The sequence below is a fragment of the Podarcis melisellensis genome (assembly GCF_964234715.1).
Source record: "Podarcis melisellensis genome assembly, chromosome: 8".
In the NCBI taxonomy this organism is placed as follows: Eukaryota; Metazoa; Chordata; class Lepidosauria; order Squamata; family Lacertidae; genus Podarcis; species Podarcis melisellensis.
In genome coordinates, this window is record NC_138540.1 from 19427952 (window position 1) to 19443908 (window position 15957).

General features: G+C 45.2%; 1 protein-coding gene across 2 annotated transcripts in view; it reads left to right on the plus strand.

The window, feature by feature from the left end:
- The window catches only part of PLEKHN1 (pleckstrin homology domain containing N1), a 56866-nt gene that overhangs the window by 25832 nt on the left and 15077 nt on the right, over positions 1 to 15957 (plus strand). For both annotated transcript variants that reach the window (XM_081923600.1, XM_081923601.1), the window contains exons 4-8: positions 516 to 596; positions 3756 to 3843; positions 9837 to 9961; positions 13270 to 13419; positions 14222 to 14302. In XM_081923600.1, the coding sequence (XP_081779726.1) occupies positions 516 to 596; positions 3756 to 3843; positions 9837 to 9961; positions 13270 to 13419; positions 14222 to 14302 (525 nt within the window). The remainder of the gene's footprint in view (positions 1 to 515; positions 597 to 3755; positions 3844 to 9836; positions 9962 to 13269; positions 13420 to 14221; positions 14303 to 15957) is intronic.

Consider the following 15957-nt stretch of genomic DNA (forward strand, 5'->3'; position numbering starts at 1 on the left):
TATTATTATTATTATTATTATTATTATTATTATTATTAATTTATTTATACTCCGCCCATCTGGCTGAGTTTCTCCAGCCACTCTGGGCAGCTCCCAATCGAGTGTTAAAAACAATACAGCATTAAATATTAAAAACTTCCCTAAACAGGGCTGCCTTCAGATGTCTTTTAAAGATAGGATAGCTGCTTATTTCCTTCACATCTGAAGGGAAGGCATTCCACAGGGTGGGTGCCACTACCGAGAAGGCCACATGTCTGGTTCCCTGTGAACTCACTTCTCGCAATGAGGGAACCGCCAGAAGGCCCTCGGCCACACTATACCTTTTAAACACTGCCCTTTTCTCCTCCTTTCTGTTGAATTATGTATAGTTTCCTCCTTCTCTTTATGCTATTAGAGTGTTAAATTTTACTAATTTTAAGTCTCCTTCAGTCCCAGAAGGCATTTTTGAAGTACATAATGTTAAAGATCTCTGTCCCCTGGAAATACATTTTTTTAATGTGTTCATTCTGTTGTAGGAGATGAACGACTGCTACCTGGAGCTCTTTCAAGCCTACCTCTATTTTCAATCCCTCGGTCCAAATGGACTCACCTATCAGGTAAAGGATGGCAGACTCTTAACACACCATAAGAATGCAAGATAAGCCTGCTGGATCAGGCCAGTGGCCCTTCTAGCCCAGCATCCTGTTCTCACAGTGGCTGACCTTTGGGAAGCTTTGCAAGCTGGCCATGAGTGCAGCAACACGCCGCCCACCAGCAATTCACAGCAACTGGTATTCAGAGGCATAAATCTGAATAAATTAATCGCTTCTGAGTTCCCTCTGCCAGAGATGCAGATAAACAATCCCTGCAATGACTTACTCTTTCCCTTGGTTATCCAAGGCAAATGAGTTTGTCACTGCATGCTTGTGAATCATGCAGCAAACCAAGACAAGGGAAAAAGCACTTTGGGATCTCAAAGCCTCTTGCCTTTGCGGGTGCATTCAGGGCGCAAAACCTCCCCAGACCTCTCTTGACATTGCTGAGTCATGCCTTTTCCATTCTGCCTGGTCCTGGTCTTCCAAATAACCACTGTAAAGTGGATTGACCTGTCTTTGCACAGAGAGTAGCTGTTTTGAGAATTATTTCTTCTGTGGACCCATGGGAGAGCAGTCCCAGTGCATTGTGGGGAATTTACTTGAGAACCAATTTTTTTTGTGGCATGACAAAACCTACGTATCCTGTGCTTTCATTTGAAATTGCCATTAGGGTTATTTCTGTTTGTATTGACCCACAGACCATAAACATCAAATGACAGCATAGGTGGCGAACCTCATGCCCAAGGTTCAAAAGGGCTTCTCTATCTGAAATTCTTCCAGGCCATATCGCTCAGCGGCCCTGCTTAGCAGCCCAAGTGTTTTTGCCTGGCTAAAATGTGTGCTTGAACTCTGATAAGGTGGAGGATAGAGAGCCTACTTTGCAAAAGTAGCATTTACAGGCTACTATTTTTGCTTCTGGCCCCACCCACCACTGGCACCAGTCCCTTGGAAGGTTGCCCCAAACGAAAGCTCTCCATGCCCCCTGCCTCAGTGTAGCCAACATTGAGCTAGACAGACCAGTGGTATGACTCTGTATAAGGCAGCTTCCAATGTCCTCTAGGCTGAATCACAATGAGTCACCTGTTGCAAAGAGTCCATAACAGTTTTATTTGCTCCCCTACTGTTTGTGTCAATTAGGCCTCCTTCTTGGGTAGCATCAGGTCATTATTCAAATAGATATCATCGTGGGAATAACTCATGTGTCTGGTTTGCACAGAACACTAAGCCAGACCATGGCTAAGCATGAGTGAGCAAGCGTGCAGGTACTCAAAGCTAAAAATCGCAGCCACTTCGCTCCTGCCTCTGACTTGATTGGTGTAGTTATCTGGCTTCACAAAGGCAGGTCCCTGTCTCCAGCATCTTAGAGCTGTGCTAAAAAAATGGTATACAGAACCCTAGAGATGCCTGATCAGCATGGAAGGGGAGCTTTTCAGCCCCTGTGTGCTCCAAAGCTAAGCTTTTGGGGAAACTGAAAGCGGCCAGGTGCTTCAGTTTCAAGATAATTGTATCCTAATTCTGTTAACATGCAATAGAATATATTGGAGCACTCCAAATCATTTGCTCATACACATGAAAATAATAGATCTAGCAGAATGGCAACACACGGAGATCTGCATTGATTGTAGCATAGCATCCCTAATTGTATAATTGTAAGATTTATTGTAAAATCCAAGAAGAGGTGTGGCTGCAGCTATCATGAAAGGGATTGTGCACTTCTGAATTTGCCACTAAGCTACTGCCCACCGTGCTGCTTAGGTTGCCTGCAATTTTGCTCCAGGCAAGCTATGAGCTGTAACCAGAGTTTGTTCTTGGTTTACTGCTTATGGTTTGTCTGGAGAAGATAAAAAACTACAAGCCCAGTTTTGGATGTACAGTGGTACCTCGGGTTACATACGCTTCAGGTTACATACGCTTCAGGTTACAGACTCCGCTAACCCAGAAATAGTACCTTGGGTTAAGAACTTTGCTTCAGGATGAGAACAGAAATTGTTCTCCGGCGCGGCAGCAGCAACAGGAGGCCCCATTAGCTAAAGTGGTGCTTCAGGTTAAGAATAGTTTCAGGTTAAGTACAGACCTCCGGACCGAATTAAGTACTTAACCCGAGGTACCACTGTAATACTAAGCCAAATCATTGTTTAGCTCCAGGTAGCAAGGCAGCAGCAGGACTGGGGAAGGAGCAAGGCAGTCACAGTTTTTGCTCTGACTACAGCCCCCCCCCCACTTGCTCACACTTAGCTGTGATTTGGCTAGAGTTACACAGGAACTGGGCCAGTCGTTACATTTGTACCATATATTTAAAGCATCCTATGCCACTTCAACAGTCCTGGCTTCCCCCAAAGAATGCTGGGAACCGTAGTTCGCTCAGGATCTCCTAACAACCCTCAGCAGCCTTAGTAAAGGTAAAGGGACCCCTGACCATTAGGTCCAGTCGTGACCGACTCTGGGGTTGTGACGCTCATCTTGCTTTATTGCCGAGGGAGCTGGCGTGCAGCTTCCAGGTCGAGGGAGCTGGCGTGCAGCTTCCAGGTCATGTGGCTAGCATGACTAAGCTGCTTCTGGCGAACCAGAGCAGCGCACGGAAATGCCGTTTACCTTCCTGCTGAAGCGGTACCTATTTATCTACTTGCACTTTGACGTGCTTTCGAACTGCTAGGTTGGCAGGAGCAGAGACCGAGCAACGGGAGCTCACCCCGTCGTGGGGATTCAAACCGCTGACCTTCTGATCGGCAAGTCCTAGGCTCTGTGGTTTAACCCACAGCACCACCCTCAGCACCCTTAACATGCTGCAATTGCCAGGGTGCTTTGTTGGAAGTTGTCGTTGGCACGCATCTGTTTCGAGAGACAATGGAGTACAGCTCTGGGGGTGAAATCAAACCACTGCATCAGCAGCACTGAAGTGCCCTTTCCGGGGGGCGGGGCAAGCCTGGGCAGTGTGTATGGAGGCCTTGGGCTGCCCAGACGACAAGACCACCCTCTCAGTCCCGCTGATGGTGGTCCAAAGGAAAGCAGAGCAATATGTTTAGCACCAGCTTGTGCTGCAGGAGTTGCTGGAAGGAGGCGTACAAGGCACCATCCAACCAAAGCCTGAATCCATTCTGATACACTTCTGGATTTAAAAGGGGAGTTTTGGTAAACACAGTTGGGTTGACAGATATAAGATGTTACATTCTCTTTTCACAGGGCTTGGTGCCTCTGAGAGAAATTCAGCTGAACGAGCTTGAAAACCCAAAGGGCGCCCAACAGGAGATGCATGCCTTTCAAATTACAGGTGAGAGCAAGCCACTCTTTGACGTACCTATTTTTGGTATGACGTCATTTTCTGTGGTCACTGTGGAATGAATGCTTTCCTTAGGAGGTGCTTTTTCTTAAGCGGGAGAGAATAGATGGTGGTGGTGAAATGCTTTTGCAGTGTAAAGTGGGAACCTACAGAATAGCTGATGTCAGTAGGGCTGAAAAGGGTGTGTGTCGGGGCAGTTTGGGGTTGTGCTGCAAAACTTTTGCAATTGTGAAATGAGCAAAACCAAAAATAGCTTACCGCCCAAGGTCTGTAGGGAAGGAGATGTATTTCCGATATCTGGGGCCTAAGTCATTTAAACACTTACATGAGCACCTTGAATTGGTCCCTGCAGGTTCTTTCTAACTGCCTTATGTTCCTAGCAAACCTTTTAACTTTGACCTCCACCGGCCACTTTTAAGCTATGCTGTATCTCCTCTAAACCCCACAAATTGAGAGCTACTATTTTAGGGCTCATTCACACTTCCTTTTTACCCTGTCCTTTCTAGGCACAGGTCCATCCAAATGCTGCTCTCTTTTTTTGCCCTGCCCCATTTTCCAGAAAAACCACTCTTTAATGCTGAATCGGAACAAATGGCAATTCGGGTTTTCTGCTGGCTGTCCTTTGCTTCGATTCAGTGGCAAAGAATGGATTTTCACAGGAAAGCATTGGGGCAAAAATAAAAGTGCCGAAACGTGGAGCTTTACAGAGCAGGCCTGTGCCTAGAAATGCGGCAAAAAAGGAAGTCTGAATGGGCCTTTAGTTTGAACATGTTGGCCCTCTCCAAAGACATAAGCATTGAATTCCAGCTGCTGTTGCCAAAACACATCTGGCCTGGAAGCACGTAGGCAGGCAGTGCCAAGACACCCACTCATCGGCCTTTGTCTGAGTCCACAATCTTTATCGGGTTCTCTTTCTCTCTCTGACTACCTCCTGCTTTTAAACAATCATTCTTGGTAGCTGAGCAGCAGTTGTTGCAATTCAGGAATGACTAAGCCCTTGGAGCCACTGAACAGACAGGTTGCTGTCCCAGGAAGGGTTGGCTGACTGACACGGCCACATAACTTGGCTGTCCTGATAGCATCTGCTTGTAGTCTTGTTAGTCTAGGGGTATGATTCTCGCTTTGGGTATAAGAGCTCCTGGGTTCAAATCCCAGGTGAGCCCCTGGGAAAGGGAAGTCACGCTTCTTGGGGAGGGAACGTAGCTCAGTGGTAGAGCATCTGCCTTGCATGCAAAAGGTCCGAGGTTCAGTCCCCAGCAACTCCAGGTAGGCAGGGAATGCCCCTTGCCTGAAAACTTGGAGAGTTGCTGCCAATCAGTGTAGAGAATACTAAGGCAAGCTGGTGCATAATGTGGCAGCCAGACTGCTGATGGGGGCACCTGGCTGACAACATGAGACACCATTGTTAAACAACTGCACTGACTATCCATCTACCTAGCTAGGTTCAAAGCCCTCGCATTAATAAACAAAGCCCTGAGCAGCTCAGGTCTAGGGTACCTTAAAGACCACCTGAGCCCTTATATCCTAGCTTGATCACTAAGGTCATTAGTTGTTCCCTGAGTTGGCGAGGCTCATTTGACAACAACAAATAATTGAGCCTTTAGTGTCATCAGCCCAGTATTATGAAACAATAACTATTCAGCAGGCGTCCTCTGTTTCAACATTTAAATGCCTGCTGAATTTTTTTCCTATTCCATCAGGCTTATGCAGTCAATTAAGTACACATATTTCCATAATGGTTACCTGATTTCTGAGTTTAAACTTTTTTGTGTAGCTTTTATTTTATGGCTTCATATATAATTCTTTAACCACTCTGATTATTATTTTTTTAATGAATACAGTGGTACCTCGGGTTAAGTACTTAATTTGTTCCGGAGGTCCGTACTTAACCTGAAACTGTTCTAAACCTGAAGCACCACTTTAGCTAATGGGGCTTCCCGCTGCCGCTGCGCCACCGGAGCACGATTTCTATTCTCATCCTGAAGCAAAGTTCTTAACCTGAAGCACTATTTCTGGGTTAGCGGAGTCTGTAACCTGAAGCGTATGTAACCCGAGGTTCCACTGTAGTGGAATATAAATATTTTTAAATAAACAAACTGTAGTTTACCCCTCACAGATCTACAGTTCCCCAATGCTCTTAGCAAACTACATTTCCCAAGATTATTTTGGGGAAGTCATGTGCTTTTAAGCTGTATGGTCTGTATGCAGTCTCTTGTCTTATTTCCAAATTCAAACAGGTCATGAAGAGACTCTGCTACATGTTAAGGCAGGGAGAAGAATCCATTTTTGAGCTTTGGGAGGGAGGAGCAGGGGTAGAGAGATGACGGCGCACTACCTACATAGGTTTTGAGTCACTAGGCTGCAGCAGCTTGCCCAAATTCAGGAATCACCCCGACATGCAAAATGGGCTTGAGAAATTGGGTACAGTCTGAGGTTTTGCAGGCACTGTGTTAATAAGCACCTGGGCTCATCGAGAGGGTGTGAACTTTTCCCCTCTGCAATCTAAAAAATCACAAGGCATACCTCCTCCTCCTCCCCTTAAGGGCAATTCCCTTGAAAAAGAAAGTTAGAAAATGAAAATGAAGGGGGGGCGGGGCGGTGTTCTCATTTCCCTAGTAGAAAAAGAAAAGTTCACATGAGAAGTTCCAGGGATGAAAGGAGGATAGTTCTGTTCTGTTAGCCTTGAGGTTGGTTGGGAAGATGAGCAGACGACTGCAGTAGCTCAGTCAATAGAGCATGAGACTCTTAATCTCAGGATTATGGGTTCAAGCCCCACGTTGAGCAGAAAGATTCCTGCATTGCTGTGGGTTGGACTAGATGACCCCCATGGTCCCTTTCCATCTCTCCCATTCCATAACTATGATCTCCAGGTGAAGCAGGAAAAATCTCACAACAAACCTGTGAAATAGGCTAGGCGGTGAGAAACCAGCTGACCCGAGAGCACACAGTGAGCTTAATGGTTGAGTGAGGATTTGAACCCAGGTCTTGCCAGAAGGAGAGCAGATCTATGACTGGGAGTTATTTTTACCATGTCCCTGTTATGGTATAATACCATAATGTTGTGTTGTGCTGTAGTGTAACAAAAATCATAATAAAAATGCTTAAGGAAAATAAGGCTAACGGGACAACTCCCCACTGAAAAAATAACCAAAACAAAACCCTAAGTAGCTCAGTGATGGCTCAGTTGCCACAAAATACTGAGCATCTGTTAGGGGGAGAATGGAATGGAGTATATTGGAAAGAGCACAACTAGTTGGTGGGCTGGAACACTGAACGGGAACACTCCATGCCGCAACATTTTGCTGAAGTTCTCACATTTCTAACCGGTGCCGATACATCGAGAGAATTTATATACTCTTGAAAGGCAAAGCATTGCAGCAGTAGAGCAGACACATACCCCCACTTCTCTGCTTCAATTCCCCAGTTGGCACCACATAAAGTGAATTGTATTTTTCCCTTACTCCCAAAGATATTGCAAAGCCAAATTAATCAGTGTTTGCGCTGAGCACGCTGCCACAGAAACCTCCCCAGAAGGCCAAAGTACTCATTCTGCTGATAATGATTTGTTATGACGGCTTGCTGAGTGTCAGCTTATCGCAAGGCTCCAAGCACTGCCATTCAGGTCGTTTCAAAGCGTGCCTGGTATTTGTTTTAACAAGAGGCGGGGCAATGAATGATGGGTAGCTGAGCATCGGTCAGACTGGAAGTGGGAGGTTAATATTGCTCTGGCGCTTATCGTAATGACCGGACAAGGGTGTGTGAGTGGCTGCAGCAGGCAGAGGCAGCTGGGAGGATAGGATCCAACTCCAGCCAGGCATTTAGTGATGGATTTATACTGGATCACCCACACATCCTTTGATTCTTACCCAGTGCTACCACATTACTGCCACATGGAAGAGCATACTTAGGCTATAATTCAACAAAGGCTGCTGCATACTCTGTTTACTGTGTACAAACACGTTAGCCACAGTCCACATCTACCCTATAGTTTCCTGAGAAATACTGTGTTTTGTGCGTTTCTCCTTCCCTCTCCCCAAAACCAGTTTTCATCTAGTTTGGAAAAATAAGCCATATGGAAACATCCTGGCCCCCTTTTCACCTGCTGGTGTGGACCAGCAGCGGGCAACCTGGAAAGGTAGCAGACTGCACCGAGGTGTTCAAAGGGCATGCAAATGCTATTTGAAAGGCAGCATTAAAAAGAAACCTCGCTGTGTTTTAAACCAGTTATGTGTGCCCAGCTAAAAACAAATGTGGTATGAAAGTTGTGGTATGAACATGTTACAGGCTTTCAGCAGGAAGCTACAGATATGCCATGACTTGTTTATAAAGTGGTATCACAGTGCTTTGCATGTATGGTTATGAATGTGGCCCGGTCCTGATTCTCAGTATGCAGGGAGATTGGAATGTGATGGATCCTGCAGTTATGCAACTTGTGCAGACGTAATGGTAATAGTGCAAGCCAGGAAGTGCTCTACCATGTAATTTCCTGAGTTTATCATCTCAGTGGGCACCTCTGGACAACCTGAACCTTAATCCTGATTTGTTTGCAGGGAGGCTTGACAACTTGGGCTACCTAATGAGCAATCTCATTCTGATTTGCTGGTGGGGAGGTTAGACAGCATTGCATCAAAGCAAGAGTTACCCTTAGTTACCCTTATACTTTCCAGTCTGTGACTGGCAGAATCCGAGACCAGGGAGAAGAGTCGGTGGAAGAAGACTGGAAAAAAATTAAAGATTATTTACAGAAATACTGTAAAATCAATGAATGTTAGAAAAAATGTTGGAATGAAGTTATATGGCTTTAGCAGAAATGTTATAAGGAACTAAGTACAAATAGATTATTAATGTATTAAAGGGAAAAAATAAGGTTAGAATATGTTAAGATAAATTACAGGACGGAAAACAGAGGAAGTTGGAAAGGAATTGCTGAAATAGTTAATTGAGGTGGAATACAAAAAGGGAGGTGTGAGGAGGACGTGGAAACAAGTGAATGAAAGATAAGATACGGAAATTATTGGATGTGTTTTAAATTGTGTTTGTTTTGTTAATTCAATGTTTTAGTGTTAGTGTTATGTAGTGTTTTTGTTTTTGTATTGTATCATATTGTTTTGTTTAATTCTTTTTCTTTCTTTTGTAGTCTTTAAACTGTTAATAAATATTATTTTTTTAAAAAAGCTTTTCAGTCTGTAAGAACATAAGAAGAGCCTGCCGGATCACTGTGGAAAAAGGATGCTGGGCTAGGTGATCCACTGGCCTGATCTGGCCGGCTCTTCTTAGGTTATCAAGTCCAGCACCCTGTTCTCACAGTGGCCAGCCAGGTGCCCCAATGTGAAACGCAAATGCAGGACCTGAGTGCAACAACCACTTCCCCCTCCTGTGGTTTCCAGCTACCGATATTCAGAACCATTGCTGCCTCTACCAGAGAGATAGAACATAGCCACCAAGGCTGGCAGCCATTGCTAGCCTTTTCCTCCCATGAAATTTGTCTAATCCTCTTTTAAAGCCATCCAAGTTGCAATTTTCTGTCACTTCTCTTATCGTAAAAAGTCTGATCTTTCTGCAGGGTGGGCTCCCAACCAGCTGTAATTTGCAGCCTAAATTTTCATTATTATTTTCAAATTTTATTTATTTATTTATTTTGTTTAAGTAAGTAATACAGAAAAAACTGTAGGGATGCAGGTGGCGCTGTGGGTTAAACCACAGAGCCTAGAGTCGGTCACGACTGGACCTAATGGTCAGGGATCCATTTACCCTTACCTTTTACAGAAAAACAACAACAAGAAAGAAAGAAAAATAGAGAATTTTCTGGTACATGATTGAATCCCACTCGGAAATAGTAACTGCCTGGAAGTGCCACATCTTATCATCAAGTTTAGCTCCTCCCCAAGCTCCCTCGGAAGGGTTGTTTAAGACCATCCTGCCCGCGTCTTGCATTGTATGTTCAACCTGTTAACGTGCCCTCCTTGTGTCCTTCGCCTTTCCAGGTCCCTTGCTGAACCCCCTGACAGTCTACTGCCCCAACAGATCTGAGCTGAAGCGCTGGCTCTACCACTTGGAGAAGCAGATCCATCTAAATGGAGGGAGCTTCGACATGCCTTTCCTTCCTCAGGTGAGTGCTTTGGGGATGGCCTGCATGCCAGCAGGGTGAACATGTAAAAATTGGAGTGACGGCCGGAGATTATAATTCCTGTTCTAATCCAACCTCTCCTCCCTTGCCCTGACATTGATCTGACTGTAGAATCTCACAAAACAGCAAGATGAGTTTGATGGGTTGCTGAATTACACACCCAGATAACAAGATCTCTGCTTAGGTGTAAGTTTGTTGCTAGGTATGTAGAGGACTTTTGGCACAAATTTATATACAGTCTGCATATGTTAATTTATAAATGTAAATGCAAGTGTGTGTGTGTGTGTGTGTGTGTGTGTGTGTTGGGGGGGAGACCTCTGGTTCTTTCTGTCAGGGCTCACTGGGGTGCCAGCAGAATTTTCTGGGCCCAGTATTTATGTACACATTAAAATCAAAGCAAGTCTTGTCCAACGTCTAACATGGCCTAAGCCACGAAGGGCTGTAGCTTTGTGGTAGAGCATCTGCTTTGCATGCAGAAGGTCCCAGGTTCAGTCTCCAGCATCTCCAAGTAGGGATAGGAATGTCCCCTGCTTGAAAACCCTGGAGAGCTGCTGCCAGTCAGTGTATACAATACTGAACCAGAGGGACCAGTGATCTCTCTCTCTCCTGCCTTTCTACCCCATCCATCTATTATGTGCACCTACAATCCCTCTGTCATCAGTCAATAACATCCACAGGAGATCTGGGTTCTGACACAAAAGAGTTGGGGCTAACCCCCACAATGCCCATGTTCTGTAGGAACAGTGGAATAAGAAACAGGCTTATCAGTGCTGCTCCCAGTCTGTATTGTAGGGTTGGGGAGTCTCTGGCTTGTGGGCCAGTCTTGGTCTGCTAGTGGGTGCAGTTTGGCTTGCAAGGGCATTTCCCCAAACCATGCCCAAGAGTGGACATCAAAGTTGGTTGCAGGTTGTGTGGGGGCTGATAAAGATCTGGCCCACTAGGCCAAAAAAATAATAATTGCTGTGTTGGATTTGTAATTGATTTTTTAAATGAAATTGTTTGGGGTTTTTTACTGTGGTTATATATGGAATTGCTTTTATGTTTCTGTGTGCATTGAATTGTTCAACCACAGGGAGCTGTTTCCACATACGGAATTGCTTTTAATTGTTTGTTGTGGGTGTCTTTACTGTGACATTGCTTCGGGATATTTTATGGGAAGTGATTCATAAAACAGAATCAAATAAATAAACAAATACTTCCTAGTAAAGCTAACAAAGTGCTGAAAATGTCTGTCTGGAACATCCAAGGCAGCTCATTCTGCACCCGATTTGAAACCTCTTGCCAACTCCCTTACCCCCTTGCTGCCCTGCTGCCACAAGCACAGCCCTTTTCTGGGTGGGGATCCGAGGGGTTTTTATCTTTTCCTGAAACAAAGGCTTAGTCAGCGTGGGAAATGATGAGTTAGCAAGGCAAACTGGAAACCAGCCCGGAACCAGCAGCTGTGAGGTGCGGGTGGTGAGGGAGGAAAGACTCAAACACAGGTGAGGCCTGCTGGTTTTGTTTTTGCCCCTGTAAATAAATACCTTAGCAGAAAAACTCTTCTGTGCTGTGAAACTGGCTGCTTTCGGTCTGTTTCCCAGGGTGAGCAATCCTTTCCCGGACAGTATCTGGGGAGAGAGAGAAAGAGAGAGGGAGCAGGTTAATGGGGGAGGGGGTTTCCCCCATTCCTCACTATTTCCAGTCTGACTCTGGACAGTTCAGTCTTTGTTGCAGTTGCTGCTTCCGTAGCTGTATAAAGGGGGAAATGTTCCAGGTTGAAAAGCATTGACAAATAGTTTGTCAAAAGAATTTGAAGTGGAAACCAGGATAACTGGTTTTAGATCCTATTTATTTCCCTCGAGTGTCTTTTTAGGGAAGTCAGTCGACAGTGGGCAGGTAGTGACTGTGGCATGCTATCCGTACATTATCTCAAAGTATGTTTCCCCCAAAATGTTCTAACTACAGTGAAACAGAAAATGGAATATATGGTTTTTTTAAAAGAAAGAGCTTAATGCAGTAGTAATGGCAGTTGCATTTGGTCCTGAATGCCTGCCTTTGTATTTCTTAAGTAGTGAAACAGCTCAGATGCGCAACTCACATCTACCAGAAGCCTCTCTGCGTTCAGAATTGTGGGCCCAGTTTTACAGAAGGCCCTTTTAGTTGAGATCCGACAGCCTCCCTCCCTCCCTGTTGAACTTCCGACACCCACTAAAGATCTTTTTTTGTTGTTGCTGTTCCAGTAGGCATTTCAACTGAAGTCCGATTTCATCGTTTTAACTTATTTTTACCTTTTCTGTAGTATATTTCTTGTATGCAGCTTAGAGACGATTGCAGTTTAGCAGCACATATTTTTTTTAAAGTAAATAAAAAATGTAAAAACAAATCAGTTAATAATTTCATATCACTTGACATCTATTATCCCTAAGCAGTTTATCTTAAAACCAAAATATACTTACCACAGAAAACAATAAAACAATAAATAAATAACAGAACGGCACATTAAAACTTTACAGTCTGGAGAAATGCTGCAAAAAAGTGGGTCCCCCCAGTGGCGTTTAAAAGCAACCATTATTTGCAGCTGTCGAGCATGTTCCTGAGGGCAGGTGCCACCACCAAAAAGGCCCCACTTCTGCAGTGTCGTAAGGCCCAGAAGCTACAGCTGGTCAGGGGGCAAATGCTGCAGCCACATTGTTGCTGGGGACAAAGTACTGCCAGCCCATAGCACCAGTTCTCAAAAGCTTGCCCTGGGTGACTATAATAAATCCTTGTATTAATTTGCAACACCCTTAATGGCTTGGGTGCAGGATACCTTAGGGACCACCTGATCCCTTATATCTCTGCCCAATCACTGAGATCTTCTGAGGACCCTCTGTTAGCTATTCTCCATTTCTCAGACACACAGCTTTTACTTCACCAGAAGTGTTGTGGGGCCAACTCTGTGGAGCTCCCTCGCAGCTGAGGTTAGAGAGGCCCTCACCTTGCTGAACTTCAGGTGCTGGACAAAGACTTTTCTAGCTCAGCAGGCATTTTAAGGAAAGTTACTGTTTTGGGGGCTGATTTTATCTGTTGTATTATTATTTAATTGTGTTCACTGCGTGATTAAAGCGGTATATTAATTGCTTAAATAAACAAGTTTTCAAACTAAAAAATATTATTTATTTGAGCTATTAGTATACCACTTAATCATGCCAAGTCTCTAAATGGCAAACTACGGATATAGTGGTCTTGCCAGCAAGCCACCCATTGTGCTCAGCACTGAGCCAAGGTGGACAGTTCTGCGTCCTTCATTGTCGTGCTTCCGTCCCCTTTAGAACGAATGTAAGCAGAGCTCCATCAGAAGAGAGCAGCTGAGGTGGTCTGTGCAAAATGCCGCTGTGCAAGAGTGGAGAGGCACCCAGCGGGAGTCTCTAGGCGACATCCTTTGCGTCTCTAAAGTGAAGCTGCAACACTTGCCCTTTCAGGTAGGACCCTCGATGATCCACACCACAAAGAGTATATTTAAGTTTCATCATTTTTTTTGCTACTCGTAAATTCCAGTGATTGACACAGCTGATTGGTATAGGAGCTGTGGTCCTGCAAACTGCTTCCCTTGACAAACGTCAGGAATTTTATTATAATTGAAGAGCAAAGAAGCTGGGGTTCTTTTGGCCTAGCAGGTTCAGGTATCACCAATCTGTTGTTTGTTTTCTTCCCAGAGGAGACTAGGTCTTTCAGAAACTCCAAAAAAGGATTAAGGTCAGCTCCAGACTTAGGAGTTACATCCGCATCATACCTTTAGAGCAAGTTTTATACCACTTTAACAGTCATGGTTTCCTCCAAAGAATAGTGGTCGCTGTCATTTACCCCTCACAGAGCTACAATTCCCAACTTCCTTAACAAACTACAATTCCCAGGACAGCCACTGCCAATCACCATAGACAATACTGAGCTCTGTGTAAAGCAACTTCCTGTCTTCCTTTGTCGTAAGGGAAGGGCTGTGGCTCCACAGCAGAGCATCAGCTTTCATAAAGACAGTCCCAGTTTCAATCCCCTGCTTCTCCAGATATGGCTGGGAAAAACTCCCTGGAGAGCCACTGCCAGCCAGTGCTGACAATATAGAGCTAAACGGATCAACGGTCTGACTCAGTATAAGGCAGCTTCCAATGTTCCTAATTCTGTATCTTTTTGGTACCCTCTGCACTTCTGGCTTCATCGAGTAGTTAGGCAGGTTGAATATTCAATTTGAGCTCAATATGAACCTTGATCTTCTTGGTCTCGTAACAGGAGCAGCATGACCGACTACTGATCCTCTATCCTTCCACCCTGGTCATAGTATCCGAAGAACGCAACGGTCTCTACTTTAAGGTAGGAGCTTCCCCCAACACCCTCCACACCCCTGTACCCTTTATTTAATGTTGCCTATACTGTATAACATCTGTGTTATGTAAGTAGGGCTGCAACCTGAGTTTAAAGACCTTTTAATCAATCCATATGGTGAGTTTTAGTCCGTCGGTCTGTTGCTTTTAAATTTGCATATGGTTCGAAACAGTATTTCTGAAGCAAGATGCAGGCATCCTAGAAGACATTTTCATTCTATGTGTGAGGAAAGGGAGCGTGCCTCTCTGAAGGCTAGAGAAGAGACCCTCTCAATGCTACTTTAGACTAGAGAAGAGACCCTCTGAAGAATATTAGGGGAGTGGGCAGGGGAAGGACTAGACCATGTGAAAAATGAACATAATATTTTAGCTGCAGTTCGTTCATTTTCAGCTTTGTATTCTGGTTATAAAAAAGCACACCTAGGCATTCCGTTGTTGCACCCATAACCTAGGTTTTAGGTGCCATTAGCGCCTAGTTTTCATATCTCAGTTTCTAAAACTGCTCTGAGTAAAACATAGTTGAATACCACTTTCTATATCTGACATATAGTAGAGTTGGAAGGGGCCCTGAGGAATATGCAGTGCAGGAATATGCAGCTGTTCTATAGGGCTATCCAGGCAGAGCCATTGCCAGTGGCCCCATAAGACAGATCAGCGACTTGAGTCTGTGGCAGAGGTGAAATGTGAACTGAGGGCTGCTATGCTCCACCTCTTCTGCTTCTTCTGCCCTGGCCTGTGCTTCCTGTCTGGTGAGCTGGCTTCATCAGCCTCTGCTTGACAAGTCGGCCAGCGTTTGTGTCCTTGGCTGTAAGTGCTCTTGGCAAAGGAAATACTTTGCCGCCACCTCCTTTAAAAAAAGGGGAGGGAGGAGACAGAGGGTAAAGTTGGCCAACGTGGAATATATTTCCGTCCACTTGCTTGGAAAGCCGGCTATGGCTTCTGAATATTTGTGGTTAAGCTGTCTCGGAACCAGAAGGGCGGAGGCTCCATTTGCGTTCCTTTGAAGCTGGAGAAGTGACCTCACTCAAGGCTCAAAGGCCAAGCCCATCTGTGGCCTCCTTCTCATGGAGGCAGTGTTGGCCTGGCTGTATCGCTTCATACTCGCAGTTGAAGGCTTGCATGGCTGAATGCTGCTCTGCATACCTACATCTATGTGGAACGACTGTGGTATAGTGGTTAGAGTGTCAGGCTACATACAACCTGAGAGGCCAGGGTTCAAATCCTTACTCACCCATAAAGAACCAGCTACAGGGTTGAGGAAGATCTGGGTAAAGTCCTTTCAGGGGCATCTCCTCTGTCACTGGGCCCTGGTGGACAGACCAGGCTGTGGCAGCAATGCTTGAAGCAGGAATTTCCCACAATTCCTCAGAGCAATGCTAGGCAAGGGGCATTCTGGGAAATTAAGAGTGGCTAGATCTCACTGCCTGGTGCTGCTCAGAGTGCCAGGCCATTTGTGGTGGTGGGAAGGACACACTAAAGGGGGGGGGCACCAATGGAAGCATCAGCAGTGGGGCCCTGGCAGTGAATTGGCTCTGGGTAACCCAGGGCTTATTTAGAGAGGCTGTACAGTGGTACCTCAGGTTAAGTACTTAATTCGTTCCGGAGGTCCGTTCTTAACCTGAAACTGTTCTTAACCTGAAGCAC